Genomic DNA, 22,022 nt, shown 5'->3' with positions numbered 1-22,022 from the left:
CAAAGGCCCTTCCATGTAGGGAGCCTCCCACCACGGGTAGCAGTCTCATTTTTTGTTTCATTTAATCCTTTATCTATTGCGATGTATTCATTCATGTTCCTGAAGATTCATGAGTAGGACCGGGTGGTGTACTTCTTGGCGGTCCTATCGGTGGATGAGCCAAGGGGAGTTGACGCCCGGCCGAGCAGTCCCTAGTGCCTGGCCAGCTCAGTGATTGGCAGGGACAGCTCGGCCCACCTTGAGGACGAGGATGAAGACGAGTAGACGCCGCATGTCCATGAGAAGCTCCAGGAAAAATGGCCCGCTTACAAGGAGCCGTCCCCAAAGAGAAGGAAAACAACGGCTTCATCTCGTCATGATGAGAGGCCAGTGAGCATTGGGGCTACCATCCAATCTCAGAGGCGGCAGATATATGTGTCGAGCTCGTTGAATGACGATGAGGCGGCAATGCCTCCTACCCCAAGAGCCGTGATGCCTCCACCGTCTGTGGTGGCAGGGGCGGAGATGTGCGAAAGGCGGCGGATGCGGGAAAGCGCCACGCTGGTACCCAACAGTGCTCGGGCGGTATCCACAGCGGTGGCCTGGGCGACACTGACAGTCCTTGAGACTGCACGTACAACTCTAGTGGCAGTAGCATAGGTGGCCACCAAAGCCCCTAGGACTACGCGGGTTACTCCGGCGGCACCCATGGAGTCTCAATTATAAGTTTCCCTCTTTGTGCGTAATTCTTTTTGAACATTGTTCACTGATTGCTGACGAGTTGTTTGTGGGCCAAAGTACGGAGTCAAGTGAGGACCTACAGGCTGCTGCTGCTGATGCTGTGGAGCATGTGGCGAAACTAGAAACTCCCTGTGTCTAATAGGAACAAGGGGGAGTAGATCTAGTTGCCCCACCGAGCAACCAGTGGCTGCAAAACCGGCCGTCCCTACCATGGAGGAGCCACCAGTCACCGGCCCAACCTCGCCTGGAGGTGGGGCGCACAACACAATGAGGGGGAACCTAGCGATGAAGGGTTGTGGGCCGTAGGGGCGACACCAACTGATCGTACCGGAGTAGGAGCAGAAGCCGTAGGGGATGTGCTGAGTGCCGCATTGTGAGAGACGCCCATGGTTGCTAGGAAAATAACAGTACCGATGGCATCAACAGTAGGGGCAAGGCCCAGACAGCCCATTCGAGGACAACAACGACCGAGGAGAGCCCCTCTAGAGGTGGCTGTTGTGGTTATTGAAGAAATCACGCGGAAGCCTTCTCTGCCTCCCTAGCTCCTCCGCATGATTATCCAGCGTGGTGAGGAATTTGAAATGCTGGAGGAGGGGGAGGCGAGCATAGAAATGAAGAGGTTAAGGACCGACCTAGCGGCAATGATCGGCCGCATTGAGGTAATCTTAAGAAAATCCTTCTATTGTGTCCCTTGATTATCGTAATCTTTTTAATCCATTGCTTGTTGCAGAACATTATGAAAGTTTTCGAGCAGCGCCAGTGGCAACTAGAAGAGATGGCCCCGGTGCTGGAGGAGAACAAGAATCTGTGGGAGTCAGTGGATGACCTCCAAGCGTGCCTACTCTAAGAACGCCACCACAGAGAAGATGTGGAGGTGAAAGTCCTAGCGTTCGAGGCGGAGCGTCGGTAGATGGAGGTAGAGAACCAGACATTGGCTGAGTAGCTTAGCCATAGTGCCGATCAGCAGAAAAGTATGATTTTTAATCTTGTCTTATTAATACTCAGCATTGTGAGATGTCTTGTTGTGATGTGCAGGATTGGAAATGGAGCTCGGCCTTTCCCGGGAGGCCATCACGTAGCTAACTGTGGCGAAGGAGGAGGCAGACAAAAAGCCCAAGAAGATAGCTGAAGATCTTCGACATGAGTGTTTGGCATTTTATTTTTGCCTATGCAGTTTCAACGCATGCTTAGCATACAATCATTTTTTTGTAGAGTATTGGCACCAGGCACTCGCGTAATTCTAGGTCTTTGGAGACCAAGTGAAAACGTAGGACGAGGAGATTGAAGTGATGAAAGCAGGGATCAAGCTCGTGCTTGACTGCATTGGCTTTGAGCCATCCGAAGGGAGATAGCTGCTGCCTAGAGACCTGCAACCTTGGTTGATCCTAGACTAGTGCCGTACGGCATGGTCAGACTTCAAGGAATTCACACGTAGCGCCACCCATGGAGCCATCATCCATGCACTTGCCTAGCTGTAATCGCATTATCCTGCGGTGGATCTCCAGCGCATTGTGACCAGCTATGCCCATGGAATAGATGCGACGAAGATCACCAGGCTGGAGGATGAGGTGGAAGAGCCGACGAAGAGGTTGGCTAGAGACGTTGACCTGTTCAATGAAGGGGGAGCAGTGCTCCATAGATAAAAACTTATGCTGAATCATTGTATAGTAGTGCTTAGCAACCTTTGTTGAAAGCTTGTTGTTATGGTGTGTTTGTGTTTATATTTGATATAAACCATCCGATCAGTAGTGTGTAGCTGAGTCCCCAGCCCTAGCTATCCTGTTAACCGTAACGCGAGGTGCAAGGGTCGTGTGCGTGTGGAAAGAATAGGGCATCGCTAAGGAATCATTGCCGACCACCCATGATGCAGAGGGCAAATGCTCATGGACATGTAGGGAGCAATAGAAGATAGGGTCGTCTCTGGAGGCGTCCGAGCATCAACGGGTTTGTGCGGGTATTTGACTTAGGCGTAGTTGGCGTGTCATCTTTAAGATGTTATATGCAGAATCAGAATCGCTTAGTGGAAAAGCATGGAGAAAACAATATGGAGAAACATTAGTGTAAAAAACTTTATTGAATACTCAAATATGAAAGGTACAAATATTTGAAATGAACGCTTCAAGGGTAGAAACATCTAAGCAGATCGATGTGCCAAGAGTTTGTGACATCTCTTTCATCCATGTCGCATAGTCTGTAGGACCCTGGTTGGGTGACCGCCTTGATGATGAAGGGGCCCTCCCAAGGTGAGGAGAGCTTGTGCATCCCATCTGTCTTCTGTTTCCTATGGAGTACTAAGTCTTCGACCACAAAGAATTGATCGTTGACATTAGGGTTGTAGTATCTTCATAAGCCATCGAGGTATTTTGCCATCCAAACATAGGTGACCATATGTTCCTCTTCTAAGCTATCCACTTCAATGAGCTGAGCTTGGCCAGAGTTCTCCTCATTGTAATTCTCCACCCTGGGTGCTCAAAAGGTGACGTCAACAGGCAATATGGCCTCAAAGCCGAAAACCATGAAGTACCAGGAGACACTGATGTTACGACTGGGCTAGGTCCTTAGTCCCTAGACCATAGCTGGTAGTTCCTTGAGCCATTTGCCAGGGTGCTTCTATTCCTTCTCGTAGAGTCGTTTCTTCAATGCGTCTAGGATCATACCATTGGCACGCTCGACTTGGCCGTTGGCCCTTGGGTGTGCCACGAAGACATACTTGACTGAGATGCATCTTTCATCGTAGAAATCCCAAAAGTTGCTACCAGTGAACGTGGACCCCTGGTCGGTGATGATACTGTTCGGTAGGCTGAACCAGTGAATGATGTCGTCAAGCAGCTTAGCTGCTTTCTTCACTATAGCTTGGACTAGGGGTTTGTATTCTATCCACTTGGAGAATTTGTTGATGCAGACATAGACCCAGTGGAAACCTCCCGATGTGAGCTTAAACAACCTGATCATATCTAGTCCCCAGCATGCAAAGGGCCACGATGTGGGAATTGTTTGCAGAGCCTGAGCTAGAACTTGGATTTGTTTAGCAAAAAACTGGCAGTTCTCACATTGGCGAACGAGTGCTTCAGCATTAGCTATGGCTAATAGAAACCATCTTGACCTGACCAGTGTTCTAGAGGCCGCATTGTTGTCGCAAGTGCTGATGTGGATCTCCTTGAGTATCTTCTTGCCTTCTTCCACGGAGATGCACTTCTGGAGTAGCTCCCCTTTGGCGTTTTTGTGGTACAACTTCCCTTCAACTAGGACGTAATGCTTACTGTGGCGGGTAAGGCATTCTCTCTCTATGTTGTTAGCTAGGATGTTTGTAGTGGTGAGGTATCTAATGAAAGGTTCCCTCCAATCACTGCTCGGCCTAGGGACCGCTGTGACTATCTGCTATATAGGTGGTTTTTCTTTAATGCCTTCTTGCTCCTGTTTGATGGAAGGGGCCATAAGGTCCTAGACGAACACTCTGGCTAGAACTTCAACCCAGGTTGATCCTATCTTTGATAGCTCATTGGCTGCTTGATTATTGGCCCAGACCACATGGTGGTATTCGACGCCATAGAATTTGTCTTCTAACTTTCTTATCGCGGCACAGTAAGCGTCCATCTTCTCGTTGGTGCAATTTCAATCCTTGTTGAGCTAGTTGATTATGAGAGCAGAGTTGCCATACACTTAGAGGCATTTAACACCGAGCTCAATAGCTATATGGAGACCATGAAGTGTCTCCTCATATTCAATGGTATTATTAGACGATCGGAAGTGTAGGCGGAGGACATACTGAAGCTTATCCCACGATGGCGAGATGAAATATATGCCTGCCCCAGCACCATCGAGGTTGAGAGACCCATCAAAGTACATGGTCTAGTGCTTGGGGTGGTCGACCGGGATAGGAGTCTACATATCCGTCCACTCAGCGATGAAATCAGCGAGCGCCTGCGACTTGATCATGTGGCGAGGCCTAAAGTCGATGGTATAGGTGCCGAGCTCGACCGCCCATTTAATGATGCGGCCGTTGGCTTCCTTGTTGCGAGGATGTTGCCGAGCAAGTATTCCATGACTACTGCTATGTGGTAGGCATCAAAGTAGTGGTGGAGCTTCTGGGATGTGATCAGGATGGCGTACAATATTTTTTGGACTTATGGGTAGCGAGTCTTAGACTCATTTAGGACCTCACTGATTAAGTAGACTATGCACTGGACTTTGCATGCATGTCCGGCCTCTTCTCATTCACCAACAATGGCAGTGCTGACTACCTGATTGGTCGCTGCGATGTAGATTAACAGGGTTTCATCCTTTTGTGGGGCAGTCATGATCGGAGGTGTGGTGAGGAACCGCTTGAGATCGGCGAATGCCTTGTCAGTGCCCTCCGACCTAAAAGGATCTAAACAATGTCTAGAGGGGGTGAATAGGCGTATCTAAAAATTTCTACGTAAACTCAAAGTCAAATGTCAGTGATAGTCGAAAGTCCTAACAGTTTGGGCCGAAACTTCTGGCACCTGGAAGTTCCGACACAAACAGCTAGGACTTTCGGCACCTATGAGAATTATACTACAAGTGCTAAAATGAACTTTGAGTGAAAGATATCTTACAACCCCACTCCTTAGTGGTAAGGTGAAGTGTTGGGGTTGCTTCTTTTATGCCTAAATGTCACCACTTCATAGACCGAGTCCAAACCCTAGGAGGAGAGTTTTGGGAGGAAGATAAACCAACTAGAACAACCACAAATCACAACAACAATAACAAGCACGCGGAACACAAGAATTTTTCCTGAGGTTCGGCAACCCCACAAAGGAGCTCCTACATCCTCGTTGTTGAGGTGACCACAAAGGTTGGAGTCTCTTCCACCTCCTTGCCTCTCTCAAAACAACCACAAAGGTCACTCGAGCTTTGCACTAAGAAATCAAGGGTAATACAAACTTCTCAAAGCTCTTCCACAAGATGGAAGCTCTTGGATGATGCCTAGACGGCTAGGGTTCCAAGAACCCAAGAGTAATAGACACAAATCCAACCAGCTTGATGAAGAAATCAAGTGCTCAAGATTGCCAAAGTGATTTTCTCACTCAATCCACTCTCCTTTCACTCAAAACCCTAAGGGAATCGAAGAAGTTAGCAAAGAAGAGAGGAGAGGGGTGCCTTGAATGCTTGGGAGCTATGTTGGATGAAGGTTGGTGAGTAATGAATAAGTTATCAGTTAGAAGAGAGGAGAGAGCTATTTATACTCAAAGGCAAATCCAACTGTTCAGATCTGAGTCGGAAGTCCCGACACAGATCTCCAAAACTTTTGGCTCAACACAAAAACAATGTTCACATAGACAGTCCACTAGTCTTGCTCACATATTGTCGAAACTTCCGGCGGCCACAGAGACTTCCGGCAGCTAAGACTTTTGGCTTTCGTTAGGACTCCTAACAGACATGACGAGCCTGGTGACTAAGTTCTAGGCATCGAGACTTCTGGCGCCCAGAACTCCTGACTCCCGTCAAGACTTCTAACGGGCAAAGATGCGCAGGTGGCAAAGTCAAGAAGTGTTAGGACTTCTAGAGGGAGCAGGAACTTCCAGCACCCGGAACTCCTAACTCCCGTCAGGACTTCTGACAAGAGAAGATGCGTAGATGGGCTATGGCTAAGTCAACAAGCATCGGGACTTCTAGCACCAAATGTCGGAACTTCCGACAACCAGAACTCCCAGCTCACACCAGAACTTCTGACTACCAAAAGTCCATGAACTATGTGCAAGTGTTCGTGAGGTGATTTTGTGTCTCTCTTTTGATTTTACTTTTATGCTTGAGCACTCCATCTTCCTCAGACCACCTAAATTTGCATCCCTCTTTATAGTACAGCATATCTAAACCCAAAACAAAATAAAAAGGTTTTGGAGAGTGCTTTGGGTTCGTCCGCTTTTTGCACTTGAAGAATTGAGGGATACCATTTCATCTTAGATCAACTCTTTTAAAACTTTCAAGGGACTAAAGCTGCAATATATGTCATTAGTCCCTAATTTGGATGTCATCAATACACCAAAACCCACATAGGGGCAAATGCACTTTCATGACTAGACAAATTTCTATTGAGCCTTGAGTAGCTTCAAGAAGGGGAGTCCCTTTTCGCCCAGACGAGATATGAAGCGACTTAAAGCCACCATGCACCCTATTAGCTTTTGGACATCCTTGGCGCAGGTCGATGGCTTCATGTTGGTCACCGCCGCTATCTTCTCTGGGTTGGCTTCGATGCTGCGTTGACTAACGATGTTGCCTAGCAGGATATCAGATGGTACGCCAAAAATGCACTTAGTGGGATTTGGCTTCCATCGGTATACCTTCAGGGCTTCAAAAACTTCGGTGAGGTCGGCGATGAGGGTGTCAGCAGTCCTAGACTTGACCACCACGTCATCGACATAAGCCTCGATGTTCTTCCCTATCGAGTCCTTAAGGCAGTGCTAGATGGCTCTTTGATAGGTTGCACCCGCGTTCTTGAGCCCAAAGGACATCATCGTGTAGTAGTAGACACCGAAGGGAGTGATGAATGATGTCTTGATATGTTCTTCTTCCTTTAACATGATCTGGTGATTACTAGAGTAGCAATCTAAAAAGCATAGGAGCTCATAGCCGACCGTGGAGTCTATGACCTTGTCAATGCGAGGTAGGCCGAAGGGGTCTTTTATGGCAGTGTTTGTTGAGATCGGTGTAATCAACGCACATTCTCCATTCTTTATTCTTTTTTCTTACAAGAACCGGGTTGGCTAACCACTCCAGATGATACACCTCTTTAATAAAACCGGTAGCTAAGAGCCGGGTTATCTCTACCCTAATGGCCTCCGTTTTGTCCTGCGTGAATCATCGAAGCTTCTGCTTGATCGGCTTGGCGGTCACCGAGATGTTTAAGGAGTGCTCGATCAGCTCTCGAGGCACATCGGGCATGTCCGCAGGTTTCCACATGAACACATCGACATGCTCCCTTAGGAAGCTGACGAGCGCATCTTCCTATTTTGGTTCGAGGCCAGCCCTGATTCGAGCAGTCTTCGATTGGTCGCCGGGGACGAGGGCCACTTCCTTCACCTCCTTGGACTTGGTGGATGCTCGGGCGGCCTCCGTGGTTGGGATCTCTAGGTCCTCCAGAGCGATCAGCTATGAAGTCGCGATGTAGTCCTACATGCGGATGGAGATGTCAGTTGCGTTGGTGAGCACAAAGCTTTCCTTCTCATAGTTGTAGGCGACGTCTAGGTTGGCGCGCAGGGAGAGGACCCTCTGCTCCATTGGCATCTTCAGCACTAGGTACGTATAGTACGGCATGGCCATGAACTTGGCAAGAGCTGGTCGGCCGAGGATGGCATGGTACGCCATGTTGAAATCGGCAACGAGGAAGTTGACGTAATCGACGCAAAAATGCTTGGCGGTGCCGAACTAAACTGCCAGTGTAATCTGTCCCAAGGGTAGGGACGCCTTCCCAGGAATGATTTCCTAGAACGGAGAGTCCATGGGGGTGAGGTCTTCCTTCTTGAGCCCTAGCTCCTCCATAGATCCAGCGAAGAGGATGTTAAGGGCGCTCCCTCAGCGTACGTCCTTGATTATGGGATCTAGGATGAGTGGGAAACACCCTGGTTATGGGATGTCCGACCATTGATTGGCCCTAGAGAAGGTGATCGGTTACTCTTATGTAACACCCTAAAATTTGCCTCTTTTGAAAATAGGTATAAAATAATTTATTTCTGAATTTTGTGCTCATAAAATATAGGAAAATAAAAATTTTCATTTAATTAAAATTCATCATAAGGTTTAGCAACATGTTTGAGCATACATGCCCTTGCATTTGATTTATCTGGTTGAGTGATTTTGATTGAAAATTTAAAATGGGTCAAATTGCTTTTGCTAATGAAATTAAAAAATGGCTTTGAAATAAAAGAGAATTGGGAAATGAAAGAATTTAAAAAGTTATAAATTATATTTTTGAAAGCCTACTAAAATTTTCCATTTTTATTGAAAAGAATATTTGAATTAATATTTAACTTGATTTGGTTCAAAGAAATTTAAACCATATTTGAATTGGGATTTGAAATAATAAAAGAAATAGAAAAGGAAAAGAATAAAATCCCCTCTCTTCCCCTCTCTGTCTTCAGCCCGTACGCCGTGGCAGCCCAGCAGCCCGTACGCCGTAGCATAATTAATATGTTTTCAACTTTTAAAATTCGAGGTTAGATTTAATTTATTATTTTATTAAAGAAAATCTTGTTTAAATCATATCTTCTACATTTTAACTCTGTTTTAGCTCATTCAAGTTGCGTTAGATTCATAGCGACAAGAGCTACGCATTAGTAACAGTGGTTACCATGTCACTACTTCTGAAATTTCATAGTTTAAACTATAATTTGAATAATAATTATGCAATTGGGTTTTATAAATGAAATATGATTTGTTTTACTTTAGTTTTATAATTCGAATCTAAATTTGATTTAATTCAATTTGTATAGGCTTTTATATAGTTAAAATAAATGAAGCCTATAGTTTTCTTTTTCGCGTATAAAGCAAATCTTTCGGTAGATGTATCTTTTTCACCGTAGCTCCGATTAGAGTACTTTTCACGTCTGTGTGTTCGTAGCGAGACGTAGATTCATTTTACAAACTTTTCATCTTGATTTTATGTTTGGTGTATTGTTGTAGTTTAGATCTATTGTTTGCTTCATGTATGATTGCATGGATGCTTGTGTGGTGCTTTATGATCTTGTTCAGTCGGTGAGTTATACGTGGTGAATCAAGAAGCAGATCTTTGAAGTTTTGGACTTGAAGAAGGATTTAAGTTTAAGGCAAGTATAGCATGGGATCATCCTTGTTGTCCAATTCACCTTTAATCACTTAATTCATAGTGCATATGTCTACCTTGACTGCCACTAAGGATTTCCTAGTATTTTGTTATCTTGTATCTTGATACCTTTGGGTTATTGCATTGGGTAGTATGATGCTAGTGCTCCACTACAACCATGATCTTGTAACTTGACTAATGGAATATGCAATAAACATTAAAAGATGCTTTTTAGCAACATGGAACAAGGGGGCTAGAGCATTGGGCTGTTTTATGGTGCTCTAGATTCCTCTCTCTAAGGACTTATCTGTAAGTGATCATCCGGGACTTACAGTACAGCTATGAGGGTTATATGGCTCTGGCTTTATCTTAGTATGAGGATCTTTTCTAGCTTGTTAGTGGTTACCTTTATGGCACAAGAGGGGTGTGTTCCGGGTTGGATATAGTGTGGACTCTATCCCTCAGTGTATAGGCTGCGCGTCATTGTGCCTGTCGGAAGGGGAGCTCTACATTCGCAGGTCACAGAAACCTAGCGGCCCTAACCTGTCAGATGAACCTTTGAAAGGCTTCATAGTGAACCCTACCGACCTTCCTTGGTAGTGGGTCAAGAGGCTGATCACCTCGGGCAAAAGGGTAAATCACAACTCATAGTGAAAGTGTACAACCTCTGCAGGGTGTAAAACTGGTATATCAGTCGTGCTTATGGTCATGAGCGGCCTTGGAACCCTTACGGAATATATGATGAACACTGATGATACTAATGATAAAGATGCTCACTAATGATTACTGTTTATGCTATTCATTATTCATGTTTACTCGATCATGTGTTTATATGGGCTTGTGATAAACTTGTTGCTACTCCTTTGCTAAAATTGTGACAATTAAAAGCTAATCATAGTTAAACCAGAGTCAACCTTTTGAGCCTCATGAACCCCATGTTATATTGTTGAGTACGACATGTACTTACGCTTGCTTTACTTTTTAAATCTTTGGAAAAATCCCGGATGGGTACCAGATTGCTAGTCTGAAGGAGTTAGGCTTGTGATCAACCAGTCAGTTGTCCCTGTGAAAGTGGAGTCTTCACATGAAGATCGGAGTTATCTTTCGGTTGTCTATACTCTGAGGTGGTATTCTTTATACTAATACGCTATGTAATAAGCATTGTCATATGATATTACCCTTATTTATAGCTATATGTGATATTTGACTTCCTGGGCTCACATATGGTGTGTATCTGGTTTTCCTCTTAAAATCAGGTGCTACATCTGACTAGTCGAGGTACTTGGGATCAGCGATGGGGCAGTCATATGTAGCGACCAACATGTCGCGTCAGGCTACTAGCTTCTACTCCTGCTTGTCTTCAGAGATAGCTCTCTCACCAAAGATGGTGGCAGCGGTCTTGGTGGGCTGGGCCCTTGTTTTTGTCTCGTTCTCCACCCTGACTATTTTCGGGCTCATCATCATCATGCCATGGCTTCTTCGATGATTCACCACTGAGTGTTGTCTTTAGGCCTCTACACTCTCGCATGGTGTGCTTAGCATCCTTGTGGATAGGGCATGGGCCGTCCAGCAACTTGCCGAAGTCAGCATCGTAGGTGCGCTTGTCCCGAGTATTGGCGGTGTTGATCGAGTTATCAAGCTGGCGATGGCGGCCTTGTCTGCCTCTCGAGCTCTCAGGGCGGTCGTCACGCCGAGGGTCGTGGTCATCTTGGCGGCGATCACAATCGTCGCGGCGGTCGTGATCGTCACAGCAGTGGTCGCAGTCATCATAGCGCCTATCTTCACGACGGTCATCATTGCAGCACTGGTGGTGAGCGGAGTGGGCAGCCCATTCGGCTTCTTCGGCGTCGGCGTATCCGTTTGCTATATGTATTAGTTCACCGATGGTAGTAGGCCTCTTACGGTACAACTTTCCATGGAGCTGCTCGTGCCAGAGCCCTTTGGTGAAAACAGCGATGGCCTTGGTGTCAGTGATGTTGGGAATGGAGTTTCTTGTCTCCGAGAAGCACCTAAAGAAGTCACGTAGGGACTCCTCGGAGGACTGATGAAGCTTCTCTAGGTCATACTTGGTGCCAGGCTACTCGCACGTGGCCATGTAATTGTTGGTGAAGACTTTCTTGAGGTCATCCCAGGATTAGATGGAGTTCTCCCATAGGTTGAGGAGCCAGTTATTTGTAGACTGGTTGAGCAAGACGGGAAGATAGTTTGCCATGATGTCTTTGTCTCCCCCCGTGGCTTTCACAACAATCTCGTATAGAGTTAGCCACTAAGCAGGGTTGGCCTTTTCTGTCATAGGTGTTAACACCAATGACCTTGAAGTCCACAGGCCACCTGGATGGCTCGGAGCCTTTTGGTGAAGGGGCGAAGTCCTAATGCGCCGGCAGGGAGTGGTGCTTGACGAGCAGCAAATCCCTCATGTTTGGCATCGAATTGCCGACGATGTTCCATCTCTGCTTCGTAGCGTGCGGACCTGCTATTTTCGATGCAGCCATGGACATCTATGCCAGCGTTGATGTGGTTGCGAAGGTCATGAGGGAGGGGTTGATTGACCTCCTGGTTGTGGTTGCCGCTGCGACCTCCTTGGGGGCATGGTGAGCGTGCGTCGTGGCATGAATCAGCTTCATAGTTGCCTCTGGATCCTCTATAGAGGTAGGGACCTCTGACTAGAGGTTGGGGGCTATCGGCACCATGATGCTAGCCTCCTCAGTCATGGCAAGAGCAGCGACTACTACCTGACGTAGTGGAATAAGATGGGGCATCGTTCCGGAAGTCATTGACTTGGACTTGCGCAGCTATGATATGTGCCCAGACCCTCTCGACCTCTAGAGTGTGATGGAGTTTGTCGAGCTCGTTGAAAGCAACAACTAGATTGGCGCTCGGAGTCTAGTAGACTGGCTGGTCGCCCACCATGTCGAACGCTTCTTCTAGATTACGCTGATGGCAGGGCGAGCCATGACCATCCTCGTCAGCCCTTTGGACTGCTTCTGCATCTTGATGGTGTTGGTGATCGACTTTCTTCGCTAGATGAGCTTCGCGCTCTTCAGCGGTCTCGCCCTCCTTGGTGACATTATCGTGGCTAACATGAAAAATCACGCCCCCGAACCCCAGAGGCAAAGCAGGGCAGCTCGATACGGTCTTGGTTGAGCCTTTGGAATAATCGTCGGGGCTCTTGTTCAGAATGTTGTGGAGAGATTCGGTCAAAAAGGGGAATCATCCAGAAGCTAGTGAATAGCCACCATGTTGACCATAGGCGTAGGCTGACTGGAGTCAATCGGGTTAATCATGTAGAGATCAGTGGCGTGGCCACGCTCAACATGGTCGACGGAGAGGTGGTGGATGACGTTTAGGTATGCAGATCCCACACCCTCCAGCCCAAAAGGATAGGGCCTCGGTGGGTTCTCCATCGGGGCCTCATAGTCGGCCAAGCATAGGCCGATAGCGGGAAGCAGTCGATGCCGTGCCGTGCGCCCCTCTGGAGTAGCCGTGATCACCAGATTAGAATCTGGTCGCCTCAAATGGTGTGGTCGAGCATGTCGCTCGATCACAGCGGCTTGGCGATCTTGGAGCGTAGGAAAATCGTCACTCACTCTAGATTGGTCTAGGACCGAATCCACGAGGAGCTGGTATTTCGTTATGCGGTCGATGACCCGATCGATGGATGCGATCAGATCAGCGTTGTTGATAGATCTCCTAACCCAACGACGTGGGCCAGGATTGGAGATGTCATTGTAGGTGTTGGCGTGATGGGCGCATAGTGATCCTGCATCACCTCCATGATCTCCCTGTTGCCGCCGGGGCCGATGATCCAGGTCATGGATCCGACCGTGAAGAACTGGCCCGGATCGAGGAGGGCCATGGAGCTTGAAAAGGTGACCATCTGGTTTGCCATGAATTCAGCATGCACAACCCCTACTTGGCGTGCCATTGTTGACGAAATTTGGTCGGCAGTCTACCGAGGGGTATGCCCATAGTAGTAGATGAATCGGTGGAGGTGCGCGTGAGGAAACCAGATGGTGACACAGAACGCAAGAGACAACGATTAGACAGGTTCGGGACGTTGGCTTGACGTAATACCCTACGTCCTGTGTCTTTGTGGATTGTATTGTGTATGATTAGATGAAAACAAAGGGAGTCCCTATCCGCCTTATATAGCCTTGGGGGTAGGGTTACAGATCGGTTGTTTCTATCCTGATCGGTTTACAAGATAGGAAGTTATAGATATCACAGTAATCTAGCATATCCGAGCAGATTTACTAGATCACCGAGGATCCTTACGCAGTCTTGCGAAGCACGCTGACCTGCGTCGTACTTCACATGGCGTCGTTTTGCAAGTTGGGCCTCGACTGCTGGTGCGACCCATGTGTGGTCTTGTGGACTGGGCCTTCCCTAGCGGCTCGGTCCATGTACAGCCCTGTGGGTACCGGGGGTTATATCCTCACATCAATACAGAAGATATAAAGAGATTCTTGTAGTTCCTCTGAACCCAATACGAGAATTCCTTTTATTTTTCTTTTGTTTTCTCTATTTCTTTATCTATATTTTCTTTTTAAGTGGATTTTATTTTTTGTTTTATTTTTATTTTTTTCCATCCTTTATATTTATTTTATTTAAATTGTTCTTTCTTTCTATACATGGTGTATTTGTGTGATGTTAGCTCGTGTATTTTTTGTTGTTTATGTACTCCATTTTAAATTATATAAGACATTTTTACTTTTTTAGATATCTTTGTTTTTGCTATATGATGTTCATATATTTTCGATTGTGCATTTTATGGTATATTTTGGGTTATATACAACTAGTATTCATCGGATGTTTCATAATATATTTTTGTCTATTCACACACAATAAATCGATATCCATAAGATGTTCCATGGTATATTATAATTTTACTTTACACATTTCTTTTTATCACTATTTTCCTTTTTATTCCATTCCATATTTTGTTATTTTTCCTTTTCTTTTTTTATTTTGTCTTTTCTCCCATTTGTATTTTTATTTTCTACATATTTCATAGCACTCTTTGATGTATTCATGATCTTATTCGTGCAGTAGCCATAGATGTTTTATGGTGTATTTGAAGTTATTTTATGGCATTATTTAACTGTTCTCATCATACATGAAATGTTCTCATTTTTCAAATACTGGACATAGAACATTTTCTTGTGAAGGTGGAACATTGCTTACTGAATCAAGAATATTGCCTTGCTTAACAAAAAAGAATAAGTTCTATCTTCATCAGAAACATGATCTCCAACAAAATTTTATCTAAATATATTCAAGTTAGGTTTTCTTTTGAAAGATTTATTGTAAAAAACATATTGTCGGAATCAAAAATTAATTTGAATGTTCGGTTTGGCAACAATGATTTTATAAAATTTTCAAAAGATATCATTGAGTGCGGATGGCAGTAAATTTGGCATATGTATGGGGTCGGTTTGGTTGGCGAGGTACTACCAAATAGTCCAACCCGATCACCATCGATTTTCTCGCCCATGTGTGAGGTTTTTCAATTAATTGATGATTTCCCTTGGCCCGTTGATTCTTAGGAGCCGCAAAAGTATAACCTCTCGTCCAAGAAAATCGTTTCAGAAATGTTTATGTTTTCATAATACAAAAGTATTATAAAGTATCGCTTTACGTTTCGTTCCGGGAACGTGGCTACAAGTCCTGACTGCAAGGTGGTCTTTGCTTTTCTCCTCTTCCACTGCAGTGCCCACCGGATGCATGTCATGTGTAGCCGAAGGCAAAAGTTGCATTTGGAAGTGTCATTTCTTTCCAGAATGCGGGAGTAGATACTAAGAATTTGTTTAGATGCATAGAGATGACTGTTAAGCTTAAGCAAGGCAGTATTCTTAGTCAACTAAGTCAAACGTACAACTAGTTATTTTCCGGTTGTTAAGTAAGACAATATTCTTATTAGTCAACAGATTAACCTTATTTTACTAATCATTTAAATAAGGTTAGTACTTAGTAGGTAGGTTATTTTTAGTCAACTAATTCAAACCTACAACTAGTTACTAGCCAACTAGCTAACTAATCCTAAATAATTTAAATTAATTTTTAGTCTCAATTAATAACTAGACTAGCTGATCTAAATATATCATTTGTTCTTTGTTGAAACAAGGAAGATATAATAATGACACAAATATAGCTGATCCAACTAAAGTCCGCCTATTATATAGCGATATAAACACGGGCATGACTAGCGTCCGGACGTCTGGACAGACGCGCGCGTCCGGACGCCGGCGCAACCCACCCTCGTCCGCCTTCGCCCCGCCCCATGCGCACACTTCGTCCCGTCTCTGTGCCCGCCAGTCGCCCTGACCCCTCCTATCTCTCTGCACGGGCAACACTCAATAGCCGGGATGAGCAACTAAGGATGAGCGCGCCCTGACCGTAGCACCGCCGTTCGTCGGCCCCCCGACGCGCCGCGCGCCTAGTCCACTCGCCTCCCGCTGTATAGAATAAAACACTTGCAACATGAAAAACATTTGAATGCAACACACGTGAAAGTAGATGAAACATTTGGAACACGAACTTGCAACATGTGTGTGAAACACACGAAATATCCAAATTTGCAATGATGAAACCACTTGCAGTAACATAAGACTAGAACAGGTGAAACATTTGCAGCATATGTGTGAAACATATGCAACATCTAGATAAAAAAAGATTGCAACAGTCATCTGTAAACAGATGAAATATTTTGAACAAACTCTTACAACATGCCTCTGAAACACTTGCAACACATGCAACATCCCACAATCTACTTTTGCAACATCAAGATGAAGTAATTACAACATATCTTTGAAACGTCTGAAACACTAGCACTTGAACACATACGAATGCAACATAGGGGAGGGAAGGCCAGGCCAGTCGATTCCGGGCGGCGGGGTGGGAGCCGGTGGCGAGCCGCGGTGCGCAAGCACCACCAGCATCGGCCACGCTTGCGGGTGCCCTTAGCTCTGTCAGGTAAGACTTGAGGCACCACGACCCGTGTGTCCCTAGCGGCCATGGCGGGGTCAGCGGCATGAGCGTGCGCTGGAGAAGGGGGCGAACGGATGAGTAGCCACGCTACTTTGGGACCGGGTAGATAAGCACTAATGAGTAGGGTATGGGCTCGTGAGGGACGGACGGATAAGCAAAGGGGATGGAGATTTGTTTTTGGTTTGGACCCGCTCCTGGGGAGCGGCATCCAGGTGTCAGGTTGCCCGCCTCCTAAGTGATGGGCCGTCCTGGGCCTTTCCGCGTGCTTCGTTGGGCTGGATTACTGGGTAGGAGGTCTCAGAATCGCCAAGGCAGTGAAGCCGCCTTCAACTTGCGCCACCGCCGCCGCGCCGCCGCCGCCTCTCACCTGCCCGACCAGCCGCCGCCGGATCCTGCCTCACCAAACACCGACCCCATCGCCGTCACGGCCTCACCCTCCTTAGTCCGGATGTTCGTTTGTTTCTTCTGTTCTTGGTGAGTAATCCTAGTTCCTAGCTTAGCTTGGATAGATTCCCTTGCTCTGACAGCTAGCTGTTACAGTAGCTCTCTTCACACTCAAAACCAAATCGAGGATTATTGTGCTGCGTGGTGCCCTTCTAACTCGATCCAATCCGTCCACCGCAGAGGATTATTCAACTAGGTTCTTCTTCAGAGGCAGCGCGCAAGATCGACATTGGTTGCGACTACAGGAGTTGTTGCTTCAGCGCAATCTAGCTGCCGGGGCAGTTTGGTTTCCAGAATTATTGGGGGATTGAACTGAGCTCCCGCGCCCCCGCGCTGATCCCTCCCCTGCCATGGCGTGCGCTGCTTACAGTATCAGAGGCCCTCTCATGCTGGCTGCAAGGCACCGCACCGATTTGCCAGCCAATAATGACTTGTGCATTGGCTTGAAGTCTTCGGTGTCTTACCCCGTTGCTCAGCGGTGGAGCAGCGACAGCTCTTCGGTTGTGATGCAGCATGTCATATCCCATCGTCACTTGATTGTTAGGGCTTCAGCAAGGAACTCGAAAGCTTCAGCAACCGAAGTGGGCACTGCTTCTTCTGGTATACTATAAGACACTGGATTATTGTTATTTTGTTATCTTCAACTCAGCATTCTGAAATGAAGTGTGTTAATGTAAATGAAAACTCAAGAGCAAGCTGGTTTGACGCCTGTTTATTGCCTTTTCCCCAGATGAGAGGATAACTGTATTGGTCATTGGTGGTGGAGGCCGGGAGCATGCTCTTTGTTATGCCTTGAACCGTTCCCCATCTTGCAGTGCAGTTTTATGCGCCCCTGGTAATGCGGGTATTGCTCATTCCGGGGATGCAACTTGCATCTTAGATTTGGACATCTCCAGTAGTGCTGATGTTATCTCGTTCTGTCGTAAGAGGGGTGTGGGAATGGTTGTAGTGGGTTCTGAAGCCCCACTTGTTGCGGGTCTTGTGAATGACCTTGTCAAAGTTGGGATACCAACCTTTGGCCCTTCATCAGAGGCTGCAGCGTTAGAAGGATCAAAGGACTTCATGAAGAAGCTATGTGACAAGTACAATATCCCCACAGCCAAGGTACTTCCTATTACAATTTATGCTGACTGTTAAGCTTAAGCCCTATAGGCTAGCCTTGGTCTGGCTACAGGGTTTTGTTTATGAAAGATGCCTGCATATAGGTGACTGCATCTGCAGGTTAACAAATGAATCAAATATACCATTTTAGGTACTGTCATAGAGACACTTCCTTTGTTTTGACACAATTGCTAGCCCTGCTCTTATACTAAATCATATCAAACAGTCACATACACTATGAGTAATCAGCTCTTATTTTCCATGGGCATCCCATGATTTTCTGGCTGAACTATATTAAAGAACCATTCATAATTATATTTGAAATTGAAGTCACTTTGTTGCTCGAAAATGAGAAAATGCAAAGTCAGTATACAAAAATAGGAAATGCCAGCTCATTCATTTGTATGTATTTATAATTTCAGATGTTAAGCCATACAAACCTTGCTAGTCTGAGCAGTGAGCACTTATGTTCTCTCTTGTAGTATCGCACATTCATGGATGCTGTGGAAGCTAAACAATATGTCAAACAAGAAGGAGCACCTATTGTTGTTAAAGCTGATGGACTGGCCGCTGGAAAGGGTGTGGTTGTTGCGATGACTTTGGATGAGGCATTTGAAGCCATAGACTCTATGTTGGTTGAAGGCTCATTTGGTTCTGCTGGTTCACGGGTTATCATTGAAGAATTTCTAGAGGGTGAAGAAGCATCTTTCTTTGCATTGGTAGATGGTGAAAATGTTTTGCCTCTTGAATCAGCACAGGATCACAAAAGAGTTGGTGATGGTGATGTTGGCCCAAATACTGGCGGTATGGGTGCATACTCCCCTGCACCAATAGTGACAGATGAGCTCAAGCGCATAGTCATGGAAAGTATAATTATCCCTACCGTTAAAGGCATGGCAGCCGAAGGGTGCAAGTTTGTTGGTGTATTATATGCTGGACTTATGATTGAGAAGAAATCTGGGCTGCCTAAGCTTATTGAGTACAATGTAAGATTTGGTGACCCAGAATGCCAGGTTAGTTACCCATCTCAAAATCTAGTATTCATTTCTGTATGTTTACAGGTCAAGAAGTTTCACAATATTAATTGTCAAAAACAAGATCAAATCAAAAGGTTCATGCAGTTTAACTACTGTATAGTAGAGTTTTGGAATGCATCCAGCAAGAATGTAGTACAGACAAAAAAAAGTATCAAACTAAATATCTGCAGCCACAAAACAAGGATGTTAAAAGAGCTCTGGCTGAATGAAAAAAGAAAGAAAGAGATCATCTGCTTCCAGGATCATTTTGAATAAAATCATCTGATTGTTTAATAGACTTTCAATCTAACGGACCAATGCATTATAGTTTATATACATGTCTAAATTTGATTTTTGCAATTTTGTTTTTGGTTTACATGACAACAATATAATCAAGGCATTTTCATTGGACAACAGAATGCAACGAATTTTGCATACCTTTCCAACAGAGTCTATCGTTGTGCTGCACTTTTGCGCTGAGATTTGCTCTCTAGGTCTGCCTCCAGTATTTCACTCTATTTTCTTTTTTCTTTAACGAACGCTCACTCTATTTTCTTCCTGTGGAGAAGCTGAATAGGCTGCAGCCCTATATATCATTTCTGCATTTCTGTGTTACACAATAGCATAGTGGAGTTAGCCTATGTGATCAGAGATACGATGTGCAATCTAAAAAAAGGAGATACAAGGTATAGCGAAAACAATAATGGCAGAGCCCAGTGAGTAACTGCAACACATACCTTTTCTAGATCTGCCTATTCAGGATTAATCTTCTAGCCATTATACTGTTCCATATTATTTGTTTAATTAGTATTAACTACCATAGTTTTCGAGGGAAAAAAGTATTAACTACTATAAAGTTTCTCTAATTCGTGTAATTGTGGAAACTCCAATATTTTACTCTATCTGCTGTAAAAAGTTCCATTTTTATTTTTATACATCAATGATAGTCTATTTGGTTTGGCCAGTTTAGATGGCCCCTAGAAGGGTAGGCCTGGTGCAGTGGTGAGAGCTATCTCACTGAGTCACCAAGTCCGTGGGTTCGAAGCAGCCTCTTCGTAGATTTTGCGGGGGAAAGTCTTGTCTCGGTTTATCCCTTCCCCAGACCCCACTCATGTGGGAGCCTCCGGCACTGGGTCTGCCCTTTTTTAGTTTAGATGGCACTGGACCCAACAGTGGGACTATGCTGATGCCCGGTAGCTGCACCAGAAGGGCAGGGACAGATGAAATACTAGGAAGTAGGAACTATGATTCTTGCTTAATGAGTGGAGGCCCGGTAGCTGCACCAGAAGGGCAGGGACAGATGAAATACTAGGAAGTAGGAACTATGATTCTTGCTTAATGAGTGGAGATACAGTACATAGGGCAAGTTGACCCTGAAGGAACTGACTTCTGAAATTAAGGAAACAAACCAATATAATTTTACCTCTAAATAAGAACAAATCTTAAGTCTACTGGATCTGTAAACACTGGGGATCAAAAGTACTACCTATCAAAATTAAATCTTAAAGCATGTCAGGAAAAAAGTATGATTGTTTTTTGTATCAGGAGTAGCTGTTATCTAAGTACATAGGAACTCAATTGCAGGCCAGCATCACTTCAGATTGCTATTGGTGTAACTAAAAATGCCAATGCATTGCTACATTGTAATTATAATGTTCAATGATCTTTATAGAAAATTTCCTTTGCTTTTGTTGTGCTTGTCTAATACATCTCATAATTATGTACTTGACCTGTGAAATATTATTTCTGTTATATTCCAATTATCCTTTTCTCTACTAATTTGTATTCCTGTCATTATAGGTTCTGATGATGCGATTAGAATCTGATTTGGCACAAGTTCTGTTATCAGCTTGCCAGGGAGGATTAAGCAATGTTTCACTTACCTGGTCACCTGAAATGGCAATGGTGGTTGTAATGGCAAACCAAGGGTACCCTGGCTCTTATAAGAAGGGGACTGTAATAAAAAACCTAGACAGGGCTGAGGAGGCCTCTCCAGCTGTCAAGATATTCCATGCTGGGACAGCACTAGATGAAGATGGCAATCTTGTCGCCGTTGGAGGTCGAGTTCTTGGTGTCACTGCCAAGGGCAAGGACATCGAAGAAGCAAGGGCAAGAGTATATAATGCAGTAGATGCTATTGATTGGCCAGAAGGGTTCTTCAGGCGTGACATTGGTTGGCGAGCACTGTGGCACAAGCAAGTGGCTAACTACCCATGACCATGGGATTTTCTTAGAGAACCACAACTAAGGTGAGCTTGTAGTGATACAAGTAATAAGAAGGGAAACATGTAACCTTCACTGTTTTTGGTTGTGGAAAGACAAAGTATTGCTGGTCAAACAGCAGCATGTTCAAATTTTAACACCTGCTGGTTTCAGTATTTGTAGATGTTTAAACTGATCTTGTGTTCAGAGTCCAGACAAACACTTGAGTGAAATTGCACCATCTGAATTCTGACCGTGTCTTCAATTTTCTGACAAATAATTGTGACATCTCCTACATGTTTATGCTGAGTTACTGTCCATTAAAATGCTAATGATACTTTTGTGTTTTCATATTATGTATACTATACTAGTTGGACCAGCTCTATCATTTGACAGTACAGAACAGAGGTGCACACAACGCAACAGCAAGAATATTGGCTAACAAGGACCAACTACAGCAGCATATAGCTACAGGAGAAGGAGAGATGGAAAACGCCAATACAAACAGTTGATATGAAATCCTGAGTGCGGCAGCTCTATGTAAATCCTCTCGATTGGTTTATGGTGCAACGGCTTTCCCGGTGACCGTGATCGAGCCTGTTCGTTTGGCTATGGCTTGTCGTAAACGATCGTAAATTTACAGCCGAAACAGTATTTTTCTCTCACACAAACCAGCCAGCAGTACTTCTTCACGAACCAGCAACGATACGAACCAGCCAACCGAACAGGCTGATCTAAGCGGCAGCCATCAGAGGTAATCTAAATATTCTCTC

At 45.2% G+C, this 22,022-nt stretch overlaps 1 protein-coding gene across 2 annotated transcripts; it reads left to right on the top strand.

The window, feature by feature from the left end:
- The first annotated feature begins 16,767 nt into the window (after positions 1 to 16,767).
- Positions 16,768 to 21,487, top strand: LOC136481855 (phosphoribosylamine--glycine ligase-like). 2 transcript variants are annotated; one of them, XM_066479131.1, is made up of 5 exons: positions 16,768 to 16,960; positions 17,111 to 17,530; positions 17,661 to 18,034; positions 18,514 to 19,044; positions 20,848 to 21,487. In XM_066479131.1, exons 2-5 carry the CDS (start codon positions 17,281 to 17,283, stop codon positions 21,262 to 21,264), a joined length of 1,572 nt encoding a protein of 523 aa, XP_066335228.1. In that variant the 5' UTR covers positions 16,768 to 16,960; positions 17,111 to 17,280; the 3' UTR covers positions 21,265 to 21,487. The 2 variants fall into 2 exon arrangements, with proteins under 2 accessions (XP_066335228.1, XP_066335229.1); XM_066479132.1 differs by having other exon boundaries at positions 17,030 to 17,530.
- Positions 21,488 to 22,022: the final 535 nt, after the last annotated feature.

This window comes from Miscanthus floridulus, chromosome 9 (genome assembly GCF_019320115.1).
Source record: "Miscanthus floridulus cultivar M001 chromosome 9, ASM1932011v1, whole genome shotgun sequence".
In the NCBI taxonomy this organism is placed as follows: Eukaryota; Viridiplantae; Streptophyta; class Magnoliopsida; order Poales; family Poaceae; genus Miscanthus; species Miscanthus floridulus.
Note: the sequence above shows the minus strand (reverse complement) of the source record. Positions and strands in the feature narration are given on the sequence as shown.